Genomic DNA, 21,991 nt, shown 5'->3' with positions numbered 1-21,991 from the left:
TTATCAACAGTCATAAAAAACTACAAATAGCCAATAAGACCATGAAAAAAACTTGTACATCATTAATAATCCAAAAAAAAACTAAAATTTACATGATAGATACTATTTCACCTATCAGATTGGCAACTATCAAACTACCTACTGTTGGTGATGATTCAGAGAAATTAGCATTTTCCCACATTGCTGGAAGAGATATAATTTGGTCCAACTGTTATGAAAGGTATTTGGCAGGAAATATCAAAAAGTGTTTAAATGTGAATACCATTTCATCACCTGATTCTATTTCTAATAATTTAGACTAAAAACAATTTAAAACATGTACTTTTTTACCTACAACATAGTTTATTTCAGCATTGTTCATAATAGAAGAAAAGATTATAAACATTTAAATGCCAAATAATAAGAAATAGTTAAGTACATTTATGGTCCTTTCATACCAAAGAATACTACATTATCAGAAAAAAAATTTATAGACTATTTAATGAAATGGGAGAAATATTCATTATACATACTTAGATTTAAAAGCAGATCATTAAATATTATTAGGCAAAGTGATCCCATGTTTTATGAAAGGGAGAAAATAGAAAAACTGGTAGAATAATGATCAAAGTACTAATGGTGATTGTCTCTGTCAGGTTAAGTGGCAATTTAAGTGTTATTATCACTAACACAACATACTAATTTTTCTGCAGTGAACATGTATTGCTACTATCATATAAAAGCAATAAAAGATGGTTTCAATTTTAATAAAGAAAAAATTAGTAAGGAACTTGGTCCTCTTTTCTCAGGACCCATGATTAATCAGCTGTAATGTCTGTCTCTTTCCATATGTCAAGCATATTACTAAGCAATTGACACTCATTATTTTATTTGATCCTTACCCCTTTTATTAGCTACCATTAACCCCATGGATAAGGTCCTAGGTTCAGGAAAAGGAGCCTGCTCAAGGTCATGAAGCCAGTGGCAGTTCTAGGAATGCCCCCCACCACCACCCTCAGTGTCTGATGCCAAAGTTTGTTTTTAACCATGAACTTTTCTGAGCCTGTTAAGAGTAGTTAGGCTCTTTGAGGCTAGAGCCAAAAAGGTACAACAGGTATCACCACCAGGTATCACAGTTTCTATGGAAAAATGTCTTTGGCTCTCCAAACAACACACTTATAAATGGTTTTTGGGGAACAGATTTTTCTTAAACTGTGTATCACTTCTTCTGGTTTGCACTGTCTGTCTGTATCACATAAGCAGAGGCAACATCCCGGAATGAGTAAGAGCACTAGCCCAGAATTAGATTCCCTGGGTCAAACCTGACTTTACCTACTCCTTAACACCCATAAAACCTTGGGCAGTTATTTAAATTCATCCAGTCTGATTCCTTGCCAGTAAGGTAAAGATAAAACTTCCAGTTATATGATAAACACGTACTAGGGATGTAATGTACAACACAATAAATATAATAATTAGCACTACTGTACATTATACATGAAAGTGGTTAAGAGAATAAATACTAACAGTTCTTATCTAGGAAAAATTTTTTCCTATCTCTTGAATTTTGTATCTGTAGGAGATGATGGACATTCACTAAACTTATTGTGGTCCTTGTTCCATGATGTATGTAAGTTGAGTTGATGCTGTATATCTTAAACTTATCCAGTGCTGTCAATTATATCTCAATAAAACTGGAAGAAAAAAATTTAAATAATTTAAACTCATCCCATTTTATTTATTTTTATATATATATATATATGTCAAGAAGTTCTAGTGAGGATTAAATAAACTAACCCATATAGTGCTTTGTTAGCTAAGTGTCTGACACATAGCAAACACCTGACAAACGGCAGTTATTCAAATCATCAGTGTATTCTCTGCATAATAAATTCCCCAAGGGCAAAAATCCCCTGTTGCATTGCTTTTGAATTTCCTAACGAGCACACTAGATGACGGATCAGTGGCTTGAAGTTGGACGTGAAGAAATATCTGCTGGGAAGTCTCAGCACTGCAAGCTCTCCGCTCCGATTCAACTTCAATGAGAGCCCTACTTTATTAACCTTTGTTCTCTAATAGGAGCCTTGTTATCTGCAACATGTTGACCAAAAGAAAATCATGATTATAAGGCTGTCTTGCATTTCCTTATTATTACTGGAGTTTACTGATTGAGTATCTAATAATTAAAATGCAAGTTTCTTTCACTTAACAGGGACTTTTTAGGGAAGGATGTAACTTTACTAAGTCTAAAAAAAGTTAAAGAACACCTGAATTGTAACATCCTTGAATGCTTGATGGCACCCTGTAGGAAAGTAACTGTAACCTATTTCTTTCTTTCAGCAATAAAGTATCAGGAAAGAGTCGGGCTCAACCTTTCACTGAAAGCGTTCAACCTGGATAAATCTGAGAGAGCTAGCAGCATTCACGTACCATGTGTTACTTTGAAGTCAATGAAGCTGAAAACTTCACTTTAGAAAGTTCTCTTAATCCTTGAGAGCGTAACAGTGTGCTGATTTTAATTATGACATGACAGATTGTAAAACAAATCTATAAATATTGATGTGCAAGTCCTGGCATAATTCTGTGAATACTCTATGAAACAGGTAGTGAACATGTTCTTTCATCTAAATCGGGTCATAGTAAATAAACCCAAGGAACCCAATTAAAAACAATGAGTTTCCCAAGGGCTAAGTTAACATTCCTACCTGACAATGCTCTCCTAGTGGCTAAATGACTTGCACTGAGAAAGATTCAGAATTCCATTTATAAAGACAAATTGCCCTGGAATTTTTCTTCTACTATAATGTTTTTAATTCGAATTAGTGACAACAATTAAAATAAGGAAGGAACTTGACAGAATCAGTCTAATGAATTATAGCTATAAATGCATCACTTCTCTTAAAAACCTCCACTGACTCTCAAATGACTTTGAGACACCCTGCTTGGCATGCAAGTTCCACAACGATTTGGCTACAGCCTAATTCATTTCCCAAGACAACTCTTTCCCTTCCACCTTGCTTTCCTCCAAATCCTTCACTCCAGCAAAGGATCACCCGTCTTTCCCTAAGAATCACCTGCACTCTTCAGCCTTGATGTATCTCTGCAAATGCTGGTCCCTTTCCAAGAGAGTGTATTTAAGACTAGCTATTCTGGACATCTTTCAAGCTCTGCTCAAATGCCACTTTCCCCCTTAACCCCATTATTGCACCAAAGGATAGATAAGGAGTTAGAAAACTCCCCTTCATATAATATTTAACAGTAATAAGACATCTCAATAAGCATAATATCTAAATTAAAAAAAATAGTGTGATTGTCATATAAATGGAAATTGAGAACAAAAATCCTTGGGCCACCCCCACCCTTCCAACAGGATTGCTGCCTCTAATCTCATACAAAAATTTCAGAGCTGTCACTGATGAAATCTCCTTTTAAAAATGAATCATCTTTTACTTTGTGCCCATAGCCTACAGTTTTCCTTTTACTTTGGCCTTGAATACATCCCATCATGGTAACAGTTGTTTGCATTTAAACTCCTCTGTTATTTCTCCTGGTATTTCCTGAGAGCATGAATTGAGGCTTATTCACCAGGTATCACCACCACTGCTTAACCAAGAGCTTTGCTCAAAGTATGTGTTCAATACTTAGTGGCATGGAAATAGGAATAGACAAATTAAGAGAGGGACAGTCTGAAAAATCAGGCCACAATTAATGAGTTAGGCTCCCCATTACTTTCAAGTATTAATAGTTCTGTCAGTGATCTCTGTCCATAATCTCTTTGGTTTTATTTTCAGATCATTTCCTCCCACAGTTCTGTTTATTTAGTCCTCACTGTGATGTTTCTAACATATTGGCTCTCAAACTACATTTTTGAATGGGAACAAAGTGTTTCATTGTTAAAATTAAAGTATGGACATTTTTTTCCCCAATTCAAACACATGTACACAAATAAATTTATGGTTACAATGTTTTCATTTTAAATTTTGCTCAAACCTTTGTTAACTCTACTAGAAGCTATGCACAGAAGTATATAGTTAACTTATCAATATTTCATAAGATTGTATAAAGAGAACATGGGTTTTTCAGGTTTTCACCTGAACACCAGTGAGAATCACTCTCCCAACCCTTTAACATAACAAAACCCTCTAACATCACATTGCACCAACAGGTTCAACCACAAAACTCCGTTTTTCTAAGGACCTATATTTTAAAAATCACATAAGGAAACTAGTTTAAAATGTAGACAATAGAATAGATAAAAGATAACATATTTCAGCATTGAAAAAGAACATAAACTGGAATACAGTGAATGCAACTTTTAAAAACAGAGAATATACACACAAAAATATATGATTTATAAATTTCATGTTACAAATGGTGGTTTAATTAAAAAATACATTGTCCTCTGTGATGTGAGCTACTGGTCTGTGCCAAATACAACTATAGACTTTTACATACTAACAATACTAACAATCAAATGGCATGTCAATTAGAAAACCTTTAATTACCTTGTGCCTTTTGTACCTATATAGGAATACATCTATTTATCCATTTGTATATAGATAGATTGATACATATATACCCACATAAATTGTTCTTATTGGTTTTCTGTTTTCTATACATAACTTGGTCTTCTGTTTCAGACACCATTAATGTTCCTGTTGAGACTGTTATTCTAGCAAAACCCTGATTGCCAGCCTTGACAAGTAAATCTTGCAGTGCTGAGAATTTTGATTCATGATTCAATAATACCCTAGGATTCTCAGATTTAAAGTGCTATGGAAATGTATGAAAGAAATGCACCTTTCTTTCATATTCAAGGCACAGTACACAGCCCTTTTCCATACTGCAGCTGAGCATGGTTGTTCTTCACTAAGCACTATGACATTTTGTTTCCAGATTTCATTGCCCCGATGAATACTGCAATTCCTCACAGAACTGTTATTTTCTTTATTCATTTCCTAGAAATTGAATAAGCTATTACTTAAGACCAAAATCTATCTCTAAAAAATTTTAGTCATATGTTCCCAAAACATTATTACACAATTAAATTATTTTGAAGGCTAAAGTTGGGAGGGGGGGAACCTCCCGTGCTGTCTGTCCCTTCAACCAATAGATGCCAAACTTGTTATTTTTCTTTTCTTGTAAAGCATCACTTCAATAGGTTTATAAAGCGTGAAGGTCCAAAAATAGCACGTATTTTTTTCCACAATCATTCTAAACTTAGCAACTTCTTATTTCCAATCTATGAGGGTTTTTTGCCCCCATAAAGTTTCTATCAACTTAAAAATAAGCAGATAAGAACATAAACGTGCACATCTCTAGTGAAAGTATTTTAATAAAAGTGTTAGAAAGATATAGCTGTTCATTTGTATTCTAGTGGGAAATACTTTTAGCCTTAACATTTTTCCACAGCACTTGGTGCTTCAGAAACCTGTAGAGCCTCTCTCTTCTACTTTCATCAAAGTAATGCCAACCAACCAGATCCAGGAATCCTTGATTTAACTTTTTTCTAAAACTGAAAGCAGAAACTTTCCTGTGGAGGATCCACATTTTTGTAACTTAGGCACTGGTCCTATTAATGACAATTAAGTAAACTTGAGAACATAAAAAATGACTTACTCAGCTATCAGGAGATAAAGTATTATCTTCATTTATACATAATATGAATGTTACCGTTCATGTAGTAATTAGTGTAGATACATGGGGAAGAATTTTAGGCAAAAAAAAATTGTTTTAAATAAAATTAAAATTTTAAATCTGTGAACAAGGCAATCATATAATTCTTTCAGAAGTCAACAGCTAGATAAAGATTTTCTTTTTTTACAAACAATGAACTTCCTCTTTTCTGATTACTAGAATTAGAAAATTCACTGTTTCTCTTTCTGACTTGGCTGCCAGGAAGCTCAGTGCTGAACTAAGGGCCTATTTCAGTAAATACTTTCCTGTTCATATTGAAGTATTTTCTCTTCATTTTTTCCCATGATTTTTTTACTTCATGGTTGTTTATTTCTATTATATTATTCCAACATATCTAAATTCTACATATGTGGAAAGCAGGGAGTTCACTCATTTCAACAAGAAATTCATTCCAAACCATTCATTGTGCATAAATTATGTGTCAGGCATTATTCTGTACTAGATGGGGATGCAGTTAATTAAAAGATGATTTTCATGACAAAAGTGAATATATCTAACTGTATTCTTGAGAGGGGAAAAAAGCTGCAATCAAACCAACTTTAAGAAAATGAAAATTTAAAAGAATTTCCATAAAAGAAATGCCCTCCAACATCAATTTAACCCTCAGAAAGAAAAAGATAACATAGTATAGTTATCTTTTGACTGTCACTTTTATATGGAAAACTAGTTAATTATACAACCCTCTTCTCACGGGTCCTGTAATAAAACCAGCCTTCATCCTTGGGCATGTACCAAGTACGAATAACACTACTCATGAAATAAAAGCTTTTAAATAAATTGTCCTTAATAACAGAGATCAATTTAAACATTCTAACTTCCAAGAAAGGGGCCTTTGGGTCTTAGACTTCCTACATTGGAGCTTCTGATGTAACAAGTTTTTAGTACCTACTGGGGCAAGCCAAGAGATACGACACACTTGTGTGGCTGATCAGGCAAGGGTAACTGTTGACTGGTAAAGCAGGTCTCGTTTATAGATGATTTCAAGGTTGGTGGCCCTAAATTTGCCCTTGCTTTCAGCTTTGTTTTGCTTTACTGGCTTGCAAATATGTGTCACACAGTGACCCTAGGGTGGCCTGCCGGCTGCCAGCCTGATGTTGAGAAAGGTACTGAAATTTACAAGGATCTTGCCCTTGGCCTCCACGCTCAGGGGACAGCATTCTCACACACTTTAAAGTGTTGCCAGCTCACAATAGCCTTGTAGTCAGGGAAGCCAGCCCATCAAGGCTGCCCACAGATGCACGTGCATGTCACCTGCCCCGGCAATTGCAAACAGACTAACACAGCTCTGGGCAACCTGATTGTCTTCCCTTTATAAGAGAAAGCTGTGTAAATAATTATATTTCAGATAGGGCAAACTATTGGATTTCTTAATTTGAACTATGTGCACTTACCCTTCTCAGGCTAACATAAAGGTCTTTAACAGAGCTGCCTGTATTTCACTGAGAAGCTAAGTTAAAACATTTTTTAAAAGTGGTGTTATGCCTTGGTGACTTTCTAAGTGAACCCAAACACTGGAGTGGCCTACACTTTTAAAGTAATTGTGAGAGCATCTCAAAGGATTCAGAGAAGCAACAAATAACAAAGTGACCATTGATCTTGAAAAATTAGAGTGCTCTAATGAGAAAAAAGCAGACCAAGAATAAAAAAAGATACCAAGTTCCTTCCAAAAATGCTGCAAGGAGAATTTTAGACTGCTGCAAAGTAATCACTTATTAATTTACACAACAACACTCAAATTTTGTGGACAGGATACAACAGGGTCAAGATGGTCAGAAGTATAAAATACAGGTGAAAATCTGTAACTTTATGTTAAATGGGTGAGAGAAGAGTCGAAAGAGGATCAGCACCACTGAGTTGGAGGTTTCCAGATCTTGGCATTTGACATCTCACTCTCACGTCATTATGTGAGTTAAATCACAGAAGGACAAAACAGGGACAAGGGGACCAATTTCGGAAAGGCTACTGAGGCTCCCCTCCTCAATTTCGTTTAGATCTGTCTTTCTGGGCTTTCTTTCCTAATGGCATTTCGTTTGTAGGAAAGCCCTTCGTATCTTTCGGCCTAATTATCTCATTGTACGAATCTTTGAAAAGGAAAGAACTGCAGTTTGCTCTGCTCACGGACATCTTTTCTTCTGCCCGGGATCTTACTAAGCCTTCAACTAACTCTCGCTTAAAAGGATGTCGCTGAGGGGCGATGATGCTTGAAATCCCGCGGTTTTCTCATTCTCTTTTCTTTCTCTCCGCAGATGCCACCCCTACACCTCGCTCCCCCACCCTCCACAATCCACTACCGTTTTTAAGCTTGCTGGGGCGTTTTAAACAGCTCCCTCTGTTTCTCCCTCTGACCCGAGAAGCACTTTCAAGTGGAAGACAGACAAGGCGCCTGACTAGGGGATAGGCAAATGCGATACTTGAGGGGAATAAAAGACCTAATGGAAAAATCCAGTGCTGCCTAATTGCGATTAAGTATTCTGCAGATAAGTGAGCATATTATTCTTTTGGTCCTGTTCAAAACGTCGAGGTCTTTTGCCTTATGCATTCTTGTGTATTTAACAGACTATATATAACGCTCCCCATGTACTAGGCACTATTCTAAACACTTTTAAAATATGACCCTCTTTGCTTAAAAAAATCTTTTTAAGCGACGTTAAATCGCCTGTGCTTTTCGAATGTCCCTGCCATATGTTTATAACATGGTACAGTGGTTAAGTCTTCAAAGACAAATATGGGAAAACTTCAACCAGTTGCTACTTTATTGCAAGCAAACCATTTCCTTCTTCGCAATTTTTCTCAATTATTGTAATTAAATACTCTAGTATAGTGAGAAAAAACTCAATTTTTTTTTCCAGTGACGATCTCAGGCTTTGTCCCCGGCGTTTGGCAGCGCCCGCTAATTTGATTCTGTGGGCAAGGTTAATTGCACCTGTAGGCATTCGCGTTCAGAAAAATGTGCAGCCTTCTCTGAAAGTTGTGAAGGCTGAGTTCGCGCCAGGCCGGAGGCGGCATGTTCCCCCTACCCCGGGGGGGCCTGCGCGGACTGGTCGCGGGAGCATCCGCCGGGGAGGTGGGGCAGGCGACGGGCGCGCGTCAGGCTCATCCCTCCCGGGGTTACGAGAACCGAGAGCCGAGTGGCGTCGGGGGAGGTTCGAACCGATGGGATGCGAGCTCTCTCGGCTCCGCGCAGCGCGCTCTGGCGCCGGCAACGCAGCGAAGCAAAGGCCCCGAGAGCCGCGCGGGCGGGACACCCTCCCTGCGGCCCACAGCCGAGCTGGGGGGTCATCGCCCCCCGCGGCCCCAAACTGACCAGGTCCAGCTCCGCCAGGCCCCGCCCGGCCCCCGCCGACTGTACTGCGCCTGGTGTTAAGTTTCAGAAGTCAGGATGGAAAGTTTCGGGTTTCTGTTCACACGGTTATTGCAGGCGCCGCGGAGGGGACAGCACAAAAGAGACGAGGGCGTGTGGGGAAGGGGTTCTGTGGTTTAACGAGGGCTTAGCACGCGGGCTGCAGGTCCTTCCCGCTCTCCCCTGGCCTAACCCCCGCCCGGGCCCGGTCTCTTCAAGTCGCATCCCTTCGTCTTCTCTCCGCCCCGTGCCGGTCTTGTGCGGGGAGAGAACGCAGTGTCAAAGGCACGTGTTAAGCAGATCCCCAGAAAAATAAGAACCGTCTGTGAGGTACGGTTGTAGTGATTATTGATAGACGCCTCTCTCTCAGAGGCTTTTCTGCACTAAGCTCGGAGCTGCCCGGGCACGAGTGGAATCTCGGGCTCCATCCCGACCAACCCGCCGCCCGCCTCCCGGTACCGCGGCGCACGGGAGGGCAAACCTACCCCGACTGCCCTCGCGAAGACATATCGGCATAGCCGGTTCAAAAAAAAAAAAAATACCTCGGAGTATGGAGAGAAAGAGCAGTTTGAAAACATGTTTTGAAAGTACACTTAGAGTTTTATACACGCTGTCCAATGCACTAAAAAGTGGACACGAATTCGACTTTTAGAAAACAAACAAATTTCCAAGCGCGATTTTTTCCACGTCCTGGATTCTAATGAACTCTACCGCTGCGACTACACAAACCAGGGTGTGTGGAGAACTGCAATTATCTGGATAATCCCAGCCTGAGAAAGTCGAATTTGAAAGGTTACTAAAATTGTGTCCTGAAATACCCGCATCACTGCCCTAGTCCTTCCTACCACCAGAGTAGACACAACTCCAGCCCACGGTTACTCAGCGGGATCTATTATCCATAGCCCCAGTGGCCGAAAGGAGAGAAGTGATTTAGAGCAAATCGAAAATCGTCTGGCAGCCGGTCTCTCAGACCCTCCGACCGCCAGCGGGTAAGTACCTGGTCGGGGAAACTCACGTCCTTATCTGTTCACAGCCCAGAGGCCGCGGAAGTAGCCTTGGGAGTTGCCAGGGAGAAAAGTAACTTTGATTTAAGGTTTTCAAAAACCCCAGAGGGCAACTGTGACCGCCAGGGTCAGTCAGTCAGCAGTTTTGGTCCAGACAAGGGACAGCCGAGTGGGGCGGTTCGGTTAAGCCACGGCGCCTCCCGACGTCATACACGCTCTCTCACACTCAGCCACGTTCTTGGGGTTATTCTTTAAACACAGGACTGAAAGTTCACTGGCAGACGGCTGGATGCGCGGGAGCGCCAAAAACCGACGTCCAGGGCCCGCCCCTCGCCGGCCCGCCCCCGCCCCCGCCGCACCCGCGCCCGCGCCCGCGCCAGTGCCCACGTCCGCACGCTTCCCTGTCTAGAGTTAGCAACTTTGCGCTCACGCTCGCCGCGGCCTCTCCCCGCCCGCGCTCGGATCCCGGGCCCCAGACGCGCGGCCGCGTTCCCACGCCTCTGCCCGAGCTCCGCGGCAGGCATTGGCGAGCGCGGCCCCGCCCCTCCGTCCCAGCCAATCGCGGGGCACGCTGACCCCCGAGGAGGCGGTGCCCGGCGGGGTGGCGGGGACTTGCGCGCGGGTGGCGACCGAGGGGGCCCCGCCCACGCGGGGAGGCGTGGCCGGCGCCGGCTCTTGCGGCCGAGCTGGGTTGCGGCGTGGGAAAGAGCCGCGAGGAGCCGACCGCGCCGCCGCCGGAGCCGCGCCTGCCCCGGCCGAGGGAGGGAGGAGGCAGAGAGGGAGGAGGCAGGCAGGGAGGGCGCTGCGTCCTGCTTAGCGTCCGTGGCTCGGGACTGGCTGTGCCCCGGGACTGGCTGTGCCCCGCGCGGTCTTCGCCGCGATGAAGCGCCCTTGCGAGGAGACGACCTCTGAGAGCGACATGGACGAGACCATCGACGTGGGGAGCGAGAACAATTACTCGGGGTGAGCTCGGGCTCGGCGGGAGCTGTCCGGAGCCAGAGGCGTCGGGGAGCTTTGTGTACTAGCGGCTCCTTGGAAATCCCGAGGTTTCTCTCCGCGGCGTTCTAACTGAACGGGAAAGTTTAGCCCAAAAAACTTTTGAGTGGTGGGCGCTCACGAAGCGTGCATTGGGGTGGGGCGAGGCATGTGGGTTTTCACTCTAGGGGTGGGGCGGAGAGGACGGCTGACGCGACTGAAAGAGTGCAGGAGTTGGCGAAGGAGGGTCCCGGGCTGTCAGCGTTGGGCGCGCGGACTGGCACGTCCGGGCGACCGGCGACGCTCCCGCCACCGAAACTGTATTTGGGAGCACTTTCAGAATGGGCCAGGCTAAGAGAAAAAAATTTGATTGAAAAACAGTTTTAAGAGACTGAAAGATGACTTGCTTTTTGGAGAAATTAAATCAATTTGCGATGTCAAGGCTAAATAGGTTGAAATCTCTGGGTTGATCGTGTGTGACTTGGTTGACGGGAGAGTGAGTGACAGCTGTAAGGGCATCACCTCTTTGACTGCTTGTTCTTAAGTCTGGAAAAGATCGGGGTCGTGATCACGGAAGCCAGACCTTCACTCCAGTGACAGAGGGAAGTTACCGAGGCGTTTTAGTGCCAAGGCGGGTCAAATGATAATTGCTTCTAATTGGCATCCCCAGAAGCGCCTTAATTATTTATCTGCAACTGTCATTCAAAGAGCAGAATTCTTTCTACCTTTGAAAAACTGGTTTTCTTTCAATATTATTATTCTAATATATGCAGACCAAAGCCTGGAACCGGCAGAAGAAAAGATATCTCACATGAAACGTTGTTTGCAAAGTATCTTCTAATTATTAAAGCGTGGTTGTGTCATCTTAAAAAATAAGATCTGAAAAACAAAAGATGTCATGTGAAAGGTAAAACCAGTTGAGAAGGGGTGGGAATGAGGGGAGCAGTTAATTCAGAAATAAGATCCAGAAGTGAGAAAGTGAGGTAATAAGAACCTGGTGTGTGCAACATTTCTAAAATGAGAGAGAACAAATAACAGGAACCTGGAGAATTTGAGAACATGAAGAAGGAGAGTATCCGTGAATTATGAAGAGAAACAGATACATCCTAAAAAGGGTCGTAAAAGTTACAAGTGACAGAGTAGCGATGTGATTGAACTTTCAATATAAAATATTTTTTCATTAGCAAACTAAAGATGGATTACAACTCTGAGAGGTTTAACCTTAGATTGAAGGCTGAGAGATACCTAGGGTTTTATTTTCAAGTAAAACATTTACCTAGTAGTTGATCTAATTTTGATTTTTTCTATCAGTGGCATATGTAATTTGCGGGCATTGTTTTGGTAGATTAGTATAGAAAACATTGAATTTGTCATTTTTTTTTCCTGTGTGACTAATTGAAGTTTTGAAATAATAAAGTAACCTGTTTATTTTGAAGATTGCATCTAGGAACAACATGTGATGACGGTGTATCTGTTGCATAGTAGTGCTAAACATGGCCCTTACTTTAAAATAGCTTTGCTTTGTTCAGTGGGTCTGACCAGAGGGAGGAGGAGGGATGCTATTAGAGATTAGCTGACTTTTAAGAAACATTTATGAGTGGAACCAGGAAGTACTAATATCTAACTTCTCACCTGACTCCCCATAATTATTTCACTGGGAGACCTAATAAAAGTTCAGGGATGTTTTTGCCAGTGAATTTGGCATCTGGATGACTCATTAAGATTAAAAGGGGGAAAAAAAAAAGGCATGATTCCTACCTGAAAAGAGATATAAGGGCTGAAAGCACGTTAAATATGTTAAGAGCAAGAATTAAGAATAAAATAACATGGACCTGACCTGTGCCATCACTCTGAATATTTATTAATATGTACCATCAAGCACCCAGAAGAAACATTGTTATGTTAATACAGCACCTGACAAACTCTTCTTACTTCTTAGGCAAAGTACTAGCTCTGTGATTAGATCGAATTCTCCAACGACAACATCTCAGATTATGGCAAGAAAGAAAAGGAGAGGGGTATGTGGTTTTTTTTCTTTTTATTTCATGCAATCCAGCCTAATGTATAGCAGTTATATTTTTCCATGATGAGCAGTTTTATTGTTTGTGTATTCATAGACTTTTGTTGTTTTGCTTTTTGGGGATAGATAATAGAGAAAAGGCGTCGAGATCGGATAAATAACAGTTTATCAGAGTTGAGACGACTGGTGCCAACCGCTTTTGAAAAACAAGTAAGCCGCCCCCACCCCTGACCACCCCACCAAAGAGCTCAAAAAATCTGATTCTCTCATCTGGGAATGTGGGTTCTTGTTAAAGCTCATTAAAATAATGGTGTGTGTGCCCTGATCTGGCACAGAGCAGCTATTTCAATAAAATGCTTTGTTGTGGCAAAACTATTAAAAACATAATCCATCATGAAGTTGAAAAACATTTCCATTCTCTAGCTTATTTTCCCCTTAAGGGTAACATGTTCATGCTTTCTCTGTTCTTTCTATGAATACCAGTAGTGGTTTTGTTTAAAAACCAAGCTGTGTGTAGTACTCTTTTAAAAACAGTTTTTAAAAGACGTATCATATGTGAAATTTCATTCTTGTCCCAAACTATTGAAAAAAAGTAAGCTTTTTATTTTAAAAAATAACGAAAGCTGAGGAAGTAACATCTCTAGCTCCATTTCCTAAAAATAATACTAACAAAATTTATTTACCAAACCAGTTGGTTTCATTTTTAATCGCTGGGTTAATAGAATGATGTCAGATTTGAGACATCTTTGTGGAAGTTTGGTAAAACTCAAACTAGCCATAAACTCCCCTTTTGAGAATTCAAGTATTCCTTCACCAAAAAAATAAAAGGTTTTGCACACTTAGTAAAGTAGGAAGCCAAACGTTTGAATCTTCCTTTGTTGTTTTGGAAAAGTTATGTTTTTCCTCCCGCCGTGATGGCGAATGGTCAGATTTCTAAGAGCATCTTGTGAAGAATATGGCATCTCATAACTTGTTGAAATACTTTCAATTAAATTCAAATAGGGCATAGCACAGCAGTTGTTTGTTTATTTCATTTTGTTGTTCGCTTCATGAACCACAAACATTATAAAGCAAGCTCTACAAAGCCCTTGGAAATTATCCAGAAACTGCAGTTTTGTTATTAGTCACTTTCACTGAAACTACTGTTCATCTTCAAGGAAAAATTGAATATTGACAGAAGTACAAGATGTCATATGTTGTTGGTTATACATTTTTAAGAGAAAAAAAGGCACGCATTCTATGGGCTGAAACTGTCTTTGATAAGTTAAATGTGACATGCAAATGGTAGTTTTAATTAGTAGCGTTTCTCATGAAAATAGGCTGAAAGTGAAAATATCAGTAATCAGTGAGGTTTTTACTTTGCGTACTGAAATGTCTACAGTTATGAGGAAGAGTTTGGTAATTTTTTTTCTTGGTTTGTTAGATTTTTTTTTTTTCCCTTAAATGTCAACTTAAACCTTAAAAGCCAACCTCAGTTGTCTGGCAGTTAGTTACCATAAACACAGGCTTTCCCATTTGCTGAGCTTGGCGACCAACCCTAGTGAGCTGGCCCCATCACAGGATGATTAGAAGAGTGTTCTTTCTAGCAGTTGAAATAACTCTGGCACTCTCACCATGTACTGGGTGCTGACAATTGTCACAAAACAAGTAAAGCATAGGAACCTGAAATAAACTTCAGTTTCCTTTTCAAAATAAAAAACATACTGATTTAATTATTTAGCTCTTCCAAGAAATTAGAAGCCATCCACAGCCCTCTGAGACAGTTTGAGGTGGCATATTTATATTTAAATTGGTTTGGTTTCCAGGGGTTGCCTTGTTTTTAAATGGGGGAAGGCACATAAAATACATTTCCAAGATAATTTTATTAAGAACTATTTTAAATGGTTCAAATATCCTTAAGCATTTCTGATGCTTGTTAGAGAAGAGGTAGATTATGCTTTCTTGTTTCTTGTTTATGGTCTTGGAATTTACAGTGACACCTACTGGTAATTATTGGGGAGAAAAAAAAAATCTTGAAAGTCTTCCCTTTGCACTTTTGGTTTTACTTACCAGTGGTGTCGTATGAATTACCTTAAAGGCAAATTAGAATTTTCTGTTTTTGAAAAATACACTTTTAACAATAATTTGCTCAGATCCTATCTGCTTTTACTCCAGAGTTGGATTCAACTGATCTAGACTTGTGTTATGTAAGAGTATAGTATATCCCCTAATAAAATAAAGTATATTATTAACCACGACAGAATTGGATGCAAAACTTGAGATTTTTGCGGTTGGAATAGTTGTGGTGGAATGATCTTAGTAAAATTATTTTTGTGATTTAAAATTATTTATTATGCCTCTTAGTCTTTAAAAGTTAAAATGGCATTGGGTGTGACATAATTAGTGTTTGTATGTAAAGGCAGGAAAAAATTCACGTTTTTCTGTGAAAAAATTAAATTCAGAATTTTCTAGTGAGGTGGAAAATTGAAAATTCAGAGTAAATTTTTCCAAATTCATTTCTGCAGGACTTCTAAGACTTTATTATTTGTTTGTGCAGGGCTCTGCAAAGTTAGAAAAAGCCGAAATATTGCAGATGACAGTGGATCATTTAAAGATGCTCCAGGCAACCGGGGGTAAAGGTAAGTGGATGACTTCATTTTTCCCCCTTTCTACCTTTCTCTTTTCACTTTTTCTCCCTAAGACTGGAAGGAAGTCATAGTGGAACAGTTCTTTAACAAGCTGAGATAGGAGGTCCCAGATTAAAGCCATGGAAATCAATGCTAATGGCAGGATTGAACTCGTGGGAAAGAACTTCTGGAACAAAAGAAGCACTTGACCCTGGGCTTGTGTTTGCTTTCATAATACTGTGGGAGTAAAGCTGTATTCACAGCAGCCTGGTCAGAGATTTGTGTGGGACTTTCAGAAGCACATGCTGGAATTTGTACAGAAAGACAGAACAAACACACAAACATCCAAACATAAACAGGAGGTTAGAAGCAATCCTCTTTTCTCTTCTTTCCCTTCACCCACTCCCTCCATTACATCAGGGATGGGAGTCAATATAATACAGCTATTCCGAAAGAAGTGAGTCTAGAATTATGTACTTTGTTGCTCTCAGAGTTTGGTTGGTCTTGGATTTAGACCACACAGAGCATTTGAAGTGCAGGTAGTGAGCCTCTGTCCTGGAAACCATTGCTGGAGCTGCATCATGCCTGTGGAGAGCCAACAGGAGCAGGTGCCCTGGGCCCAGTGCCCTGGAGAGATGTCTTCTGTCCTGGATAATGATTCTGGGAGGAATCATCCAGGGGGGTCAGGGATGGACCCTTATTCCATGCTAAAAATGGACCTGAGATCCCAAAAGCTGTCCTATTCACTCCGATTTCATTATCCCACTTCTCACACACCTTTCAGAGTTGATTTTTCCCTTCTGTATTCTTTTCACCCTTCAAGCAGGCCTTGGTATTCATCTTAGCCAAGGGTGCTGTTCCATATATTTGATAACTGGATAAGGAGAGGGTACCACAGGAGGCTAACTGCGTCAGCTGCACCCTGGAGGCTTCTCTCTGCTCAGCATCAGCCTTTGACTACATGGTGTCATAGTTTGCCCTAGATCAGAGCAGGGGCAGGGCATTGAAGGGGAGTAGCTCTTTACTAATTGGTATACGAACGTTTCTGTATTTAACTCCAGAATGGCCATACTGCTGAGGACCTGTAGAACATCAGCCCTGACCATCACCATCTTCTTCCTGTGTTGGGTGGGGGGTGATCATTGTAAAGGAAAGCCCTCCCACATGGGGTGTGACTTACCCTCTGTTGTACTTTCTCAAGGAACCATCCTGCATGAATAACCACCCTGAATGGGTATGGAATTGTGGTTTCTACTCATTAATAAAATGTTACCCTCAGCGTAAGATGCAAATATTCTTGCATAATAGAGAAGAGCCCAGCTTGGCCACTGCCTCGCCTTTAAGCCTGGACAGAAGTGCTGGGCTGCACTGTGAGGTCTACACTCGCACTCGGAGCTCTCAAGGCCCCTCCAGCCCTGTGATTCTATCTCTACAGTTGTGACCTCAGGCTGTGAGGAGGCTGATCAAGTCAGCGATGGTGCAGGAAGTTGTTTGATTTTTTTACTCCCCTTGGCATTGTTAGCTACAAGACTAAGAATTTTTATCAGCATTTCAAATATTTGGCATTAGCAATGCTTTTAAAGAGTAATTTTTGTTCTTACGCCTTATTATAAAAGCTAAGTTCTATCTTGGTTGCTATTCTTGGCTACCTGAACAGTCCTAAAATTCATCCCAAAATAGTTTGTGAACAGACATTTCCTAGCAAGCTTCATACACGTCACCTGATTGCCAGGTCATTAGAGAGGTCATCTGGCAGGAGAGCATGTGGGCCCCAAAGAAGAGGGGCTGGCAATGTGGGCTCAAATTGTTAAAGACTCACAACTGCTATGGGGGCCTCAAAATATACCGGTGAAGGTCAGAGACTCTGCAGTTGGGTTGCCTGGTTTCAAATTCTTCCTCTGCCACTTTTTTAGCTCTGTGACCCTGGGTAAATGACTAACCCTCTCTGAGCCCCAGTTTCCTCACTGTAAAATGAGGACAGTGAGAGTGTTCACTTCACCAGGTTGTTGTGAGTTTATTCACTTAAAGCCCGTAGAGCAGTGATGGAAGTGGTGGGGACCTGTGTGCTATTATTGTTGGCCCAAGATCCATTTACAGGAAACAGCTGCTTATGGTCATTTCCTTCCGCATTCAGCAATAGAATAGGAATTACATAATTTATATTCCTTAAGATGCACCAGAGAACTCAGCCATATACAACAACATACAGCCAGCAAATCACAAATTTCAATTACCTTGTGCCTACTCATGAAAATTCTTGGAGGCCCCTGAGGTTCAGTTCTGTTGGTCTATTCTTTATCTTGGTATTGCAGCCGTTTCTAGAGAGGATTTAGTAGAGTAACCTAAATTTCTACATCCCTCTGGGTTTCTAGACTCTGCTTATTCTGATCACTACCTCCCTTCTTCTTCTGGAAGTCAGAAGCCTGCAAAGCCTTACAGAGAATCCTGAGGACTGTTCTGTGACATCTTTCTTTGTAGGCATCTTCTTCAGGAAGAGCTTTCCCTCCAAAGGCGAGGAGCTTTATTGCTAACAATGCTGAAGTCCTGGGATGATAACCATTTTTGTTGCTGATCTTCCACATTTCGTGGTACCCTCTTATATCAGCTTTGTGCTATTTTTTTTATTATCTTAATGGTATACATTTTGCTCATAATTTCTTTTGGGGAGTTACAAATTTCTATTGGAATTCAAGCTCTAGGACTTTAAATATTGTGACTACTATTTTCCAAAGCATTTTGATTACATAATTAGTAAGTTTAATTGTTAATAGATGATACAGATAATACTTTGATCTGCAAAAATATAAAAAAGATCACGTAAATGCCTTAGAGGAAAATAACCTTTTTTTGAATATGATATTTGTCATTTATGTATATATACCTCAAAAGTGAGTAGACTAATTTTTAATTTGAAAATTGCTCCAAAGGAATAGTTACAAATGAGAAAAAAATCTGAAAAGGATATGCTTATATATATCAGAGGTTACTAATTCAAAGTGGTGACATTATTCTTTTCTATTCTAATGTATTATTGTTGGATAAAAAGAGCTTCTTATAAACATGATCAACTCTGGCTATTTTTATGGTAGTAACCTTAGCTGTGGGAGTATCAGCATACACACTGACAAAATTAATATACATTTTTCCTTGGGTGGAAGCCAGGAAAAAGTAAGCTAACCAATGAAAGAAATACATATTTGAACTTCGGGAAAACTAGGAGTTATAGTAATTTCATATCAGTAAAGGAGCTTTTTATTGCCTGATAGAAAAATAAGATCTTCAAATTCGTAACCAAAATTTTTTAATCATTCTGCTTTCTTCAGATTTTTTTTCATAGAAAGTAATGTTTTCATTTTGTTGCCAAAAAAAATCGTGAGTCAAGAAGCATTTGTGAATTTATTAAGAGGTTCTAGCACATTTCTAAAAAAGTTCTCAAACTGCTCATATGCATTTCACATCTCTGTTATAAATGCCAGGAGAGCGAGAATGTTACAGATAAACCCTTTAATCTCCAAGTCATGCGACAGAGAGAGAGAGACTGCTACTCTGCATTACCATGATAAAGTTTTCTAGAGAATTTCAGTGTCCCACAATACAAAAGAAGAGACACCACATTTTTTTTTCCTGGAAGTGTTTGAAACACAGATGTTCTTAATTTTTCCCCCACTGTGATATTTGGGTGCAAGAACAATTGTAGTATATAGCATTGCCAGAGTTGTCGCACATGTGAATTGCAAAGTACACTTAATTAACTTTTGCCAAAATTACAACCATATATAGCTGGCAATGTTTTCAGAAAGGATCGGCCTTCTACTTAAATCTGTGGAGAACAGAGTGGAACGTAAGTGGTGGTTACTCCTTGTAACTGTATCATTCTCTTCCTCACTCTCTCCTGGCCCCCACTTTGCGCACACCTCCTTTTAGGTTACTTTGACGCACATGCTCTTGCTATGGACTTCATGAGCATTGGATTCCGAGAGTGCTTAACAGAAGTGGCAAGGTACCTGAGCTCCGTGGAAGGCCTGGACTCCTCCGATCCGCTGCGGGCGCGCCTGGTCTCTCATCTCAGCACGTGCGCCTCGCAGCGGGAGGCGGTGGCGATGACCTCCTCTCTGGCCCACCACCACCACCCGCTGCATCCGCACCACTGGGCGGCGGCCTTCCACCATCTCCCCGCAGCCCTGCTCCAACCCAACGGACTCCACGCGTCGGAGTCCACGCCTTGTCGCCTCTCCACCACGACAGAAGTGCCTCCTGCCCACGGCTCCGCCCTCCTCACGGCCACGTTTGCCCACGCAGATTCCGCCCTTCGGATGCCGTCGACGGGCAGTGTTGCCCCCTGCGTGCCACCTCTCTCCACTTCTCTCTTGTCCCTCTCAGCCACTGTCCACGCGGCCGCCGCAGCAGCCACGGCCGCTGCGCACAGCTTCCCGCTGTCCTTCGCTGGGGCCTTCCCCATGCTCCCCCCAAACGCGGCTGCGGCAGTGGCAGCGGCCACGGCCATCAGTCCGCCCTTGTCGGTATCAGCCACGTCCAGCCCTCAGCAGACAAGCAGCGGAACAAACAGTAAACCTTACCGACCCTGGGGGACAGAAGTGGGAGCTTTTTAAGTTTTCACTGAACTTCTTGCAGTAGTCACTGAATGTCCTTCATTTCAGAGTCAGCTTAAAATCTCTGCACCCTGAAAGCAGCCATACAGATGTCTGCAGATCCACAAAGGAACGAGAACGCTATTTGAGACACAAACCTCACACGTAGAAATGTGGTATTATTATCTTTTTTCTTTTTTTTTTTTTTTTTTTTTGGTTTAAGACAGTTTGGTAACTGACATCAGCAACTTTTGAAAACTTCACACTTGTTTCCCTTTAGAAGTTTCCTGGAAAATATATGGACCGTACCATCCCGCCAAGCATCAGGATGTTTGAATTGGGGAAGAAAAAGCCGTGACTGAATTCTCTTGAAACTAGATGGAAAAAAATATTCGTGTGTCATAAGTGCCTGAGCTAATCAAGTTTTCTTTTGAGCGTACAACATTGCACAAGTAAAGAAGAGCAAAGAGGTCAGGTTAAGAAAGGAGAAGCATGGAAGTCTTGCATTAGGCTGCAGACATTTTCACACAGTACCAGAGAAGAGCGCTCTTTTGAAACCAACAGGTTTTTATTGGCCAAAAGGATAAATAATTTTCAAGTTCAAGTTTTATCTTAGTTTGCTTTCTTTGTACAGACTTGCCAAGTGGTGACGTTCAGCAGTGCATTGGTATAAGCAATTATTACATCAGTGCTCAGATTAACAAGCATTTCTGCCCTGCCTGCAAACCCCCAGGGCTCAAAATATTTTTTTTCATGGCTCAAAATATGGTGCTTCTTTATATAAACCGTAGCTACGTTTTATAAAGTGCACCTAGGAGCAATTGCCTGCTGTGTGCCCACCAGAGGCTATTTGATTCATACCAACTTGAAAACTCACCAGTTAGTAAAAGTGTAGATTAATTTATTCAGCTTCATTTGGATAATTTTGACGTATTTATCCTCTTCACTTCATCCCGGTAACATGTCAGATCTATTTTTGTCACCTTGTGGGGAGAAGCTGCATTTCTGGAGGTGATGAGAGAAGGAAGGAGAGAGCTTTGGGAAGAGAAAAGCCACAATTTTTAAGTGTTCTTTGTCAAGCCTGTGATTGTGTTTGATCCCAAATCAAGATGAATGTATGCATTGGGATGTACATGAATTATTTTGGTCCATGCCTAGACTAGTGCTACGTAATGGTGTTTTGGTTTTATTGTTTTTATTTTGTTTAATGACAAAATAATCTCTTAATACTTTGAAATTGAGCACGTGAGATTTTACGTTTGAAAGATAAAGACACAGCATGTATTATTATGCACTTCATTTCTCTGCTGTGTGGAGAAAGCAATAAACATTATGAGAATGTTAAACATTATGCAAAATTATACTTTTAAATATTTGTTTTAAAATTACTGTACCTAGTCTTTTTTTTTTTTTTTTTGCATTACTTTGTAACCTTTTTCTATGCAAAAGTCTATATATCACTAATTAAATGAAGTCCTTTTTGACTATTTTTATGTGGATGAGTTGCTTTGCAGAATGGAAAGTTGACATGAACTTTAAGCAAGGCCTTCCTTCAGTAACAAACTAAGCCATGGCTTTTCTTTTTCAAAGTCATTCAATATAGTTCACAGCTTACCTGAAAATAGCATTTATCATTTATCTGAGCTTGTAAATCAATTAAGCATAGGTGAGTATGACATTATTTGGAGGCAGGAAGTGGTCAGTTTCCTCTGCCTTTTATTCTTAACCATGGTTCTTGGAAAAATGCAAATACCAGAACTCCAAATAACAGTGTACCGAAC

At 40.8% G+C, this 21,991-nt stretch overlaps 1 protein-coding gene and 1 long non-coding RNA gene across 3 annotated transcripts in view; one reads left to right on the top strand and one right to left on the bottom strand.

The window, feature by feature from the left end:
• Positions 1 to 10,340, bottom strand: part of LOC141578358 (uncharacterized) — a 168,991-nt gene extending 158,651 nt beyond the window's left edge. Inside the window, exon 1 of one of the 2 annotated variants that reach the window (XR_012508631.1) lies at positions 10,014 to 10,340. This is a non-coding gene — a long non-coding RNA (uncharacterized LOC141578358). The remainder of the gene's footprint in view (positions 1 to 10,013) is intronic. The other variant, XR_012508632.1, reaches the window with a different exon arrangement.
• A 340-nt stretch (positions 10,341 to 10,680) lies between these two features.
• HEY2 (hes related family bHLH transcription factor with YRPW motif 2) lies at positions 10,681 to 21,699 on the top strand. Its single transcript, XM_010965513.3, has 5 exons — positions 10,681 to 10,983; positions 12,935 to 13,013; positions 13,142 to 13,225; positions 15,552 to 15,633; positions 19,546 to 21,699. The coding sequence occupies exons 1-5, from the start codon at positions 10,901 to 10,903 to the stop codon at positions 20,229 to 20,231; spliced, it is 1,014 nt and encodes a 337-aa protein (XP_010963815.1). The 5' UTR covers positions 10,681 to 10,900; the 3' UTR covers positions 20,232 to 21,699.
• The last annotated feature ends 292 nt before the right edge of the window (positions 21,700 to 21,991 follow it).

Source organism: Camelus bactrianus, chromosome 8, assembly GCF_048773025.1.
Source record: "Camelus bactrianus isolate YW-2024 breed Bactrian camel chromosome 8, ASM4877302v1, whole genome shotgun sequence".
NCBI lineage: Eukaryota > Metazoa > Chordata > Mammalia > Artiodactyla > Camelidae > Camelus > Camelus bactrianus.
Note: the sequence above shows the minus strand (reverse complement) of the source record. Positions and strands in the feature narration are given on the sequence as shown.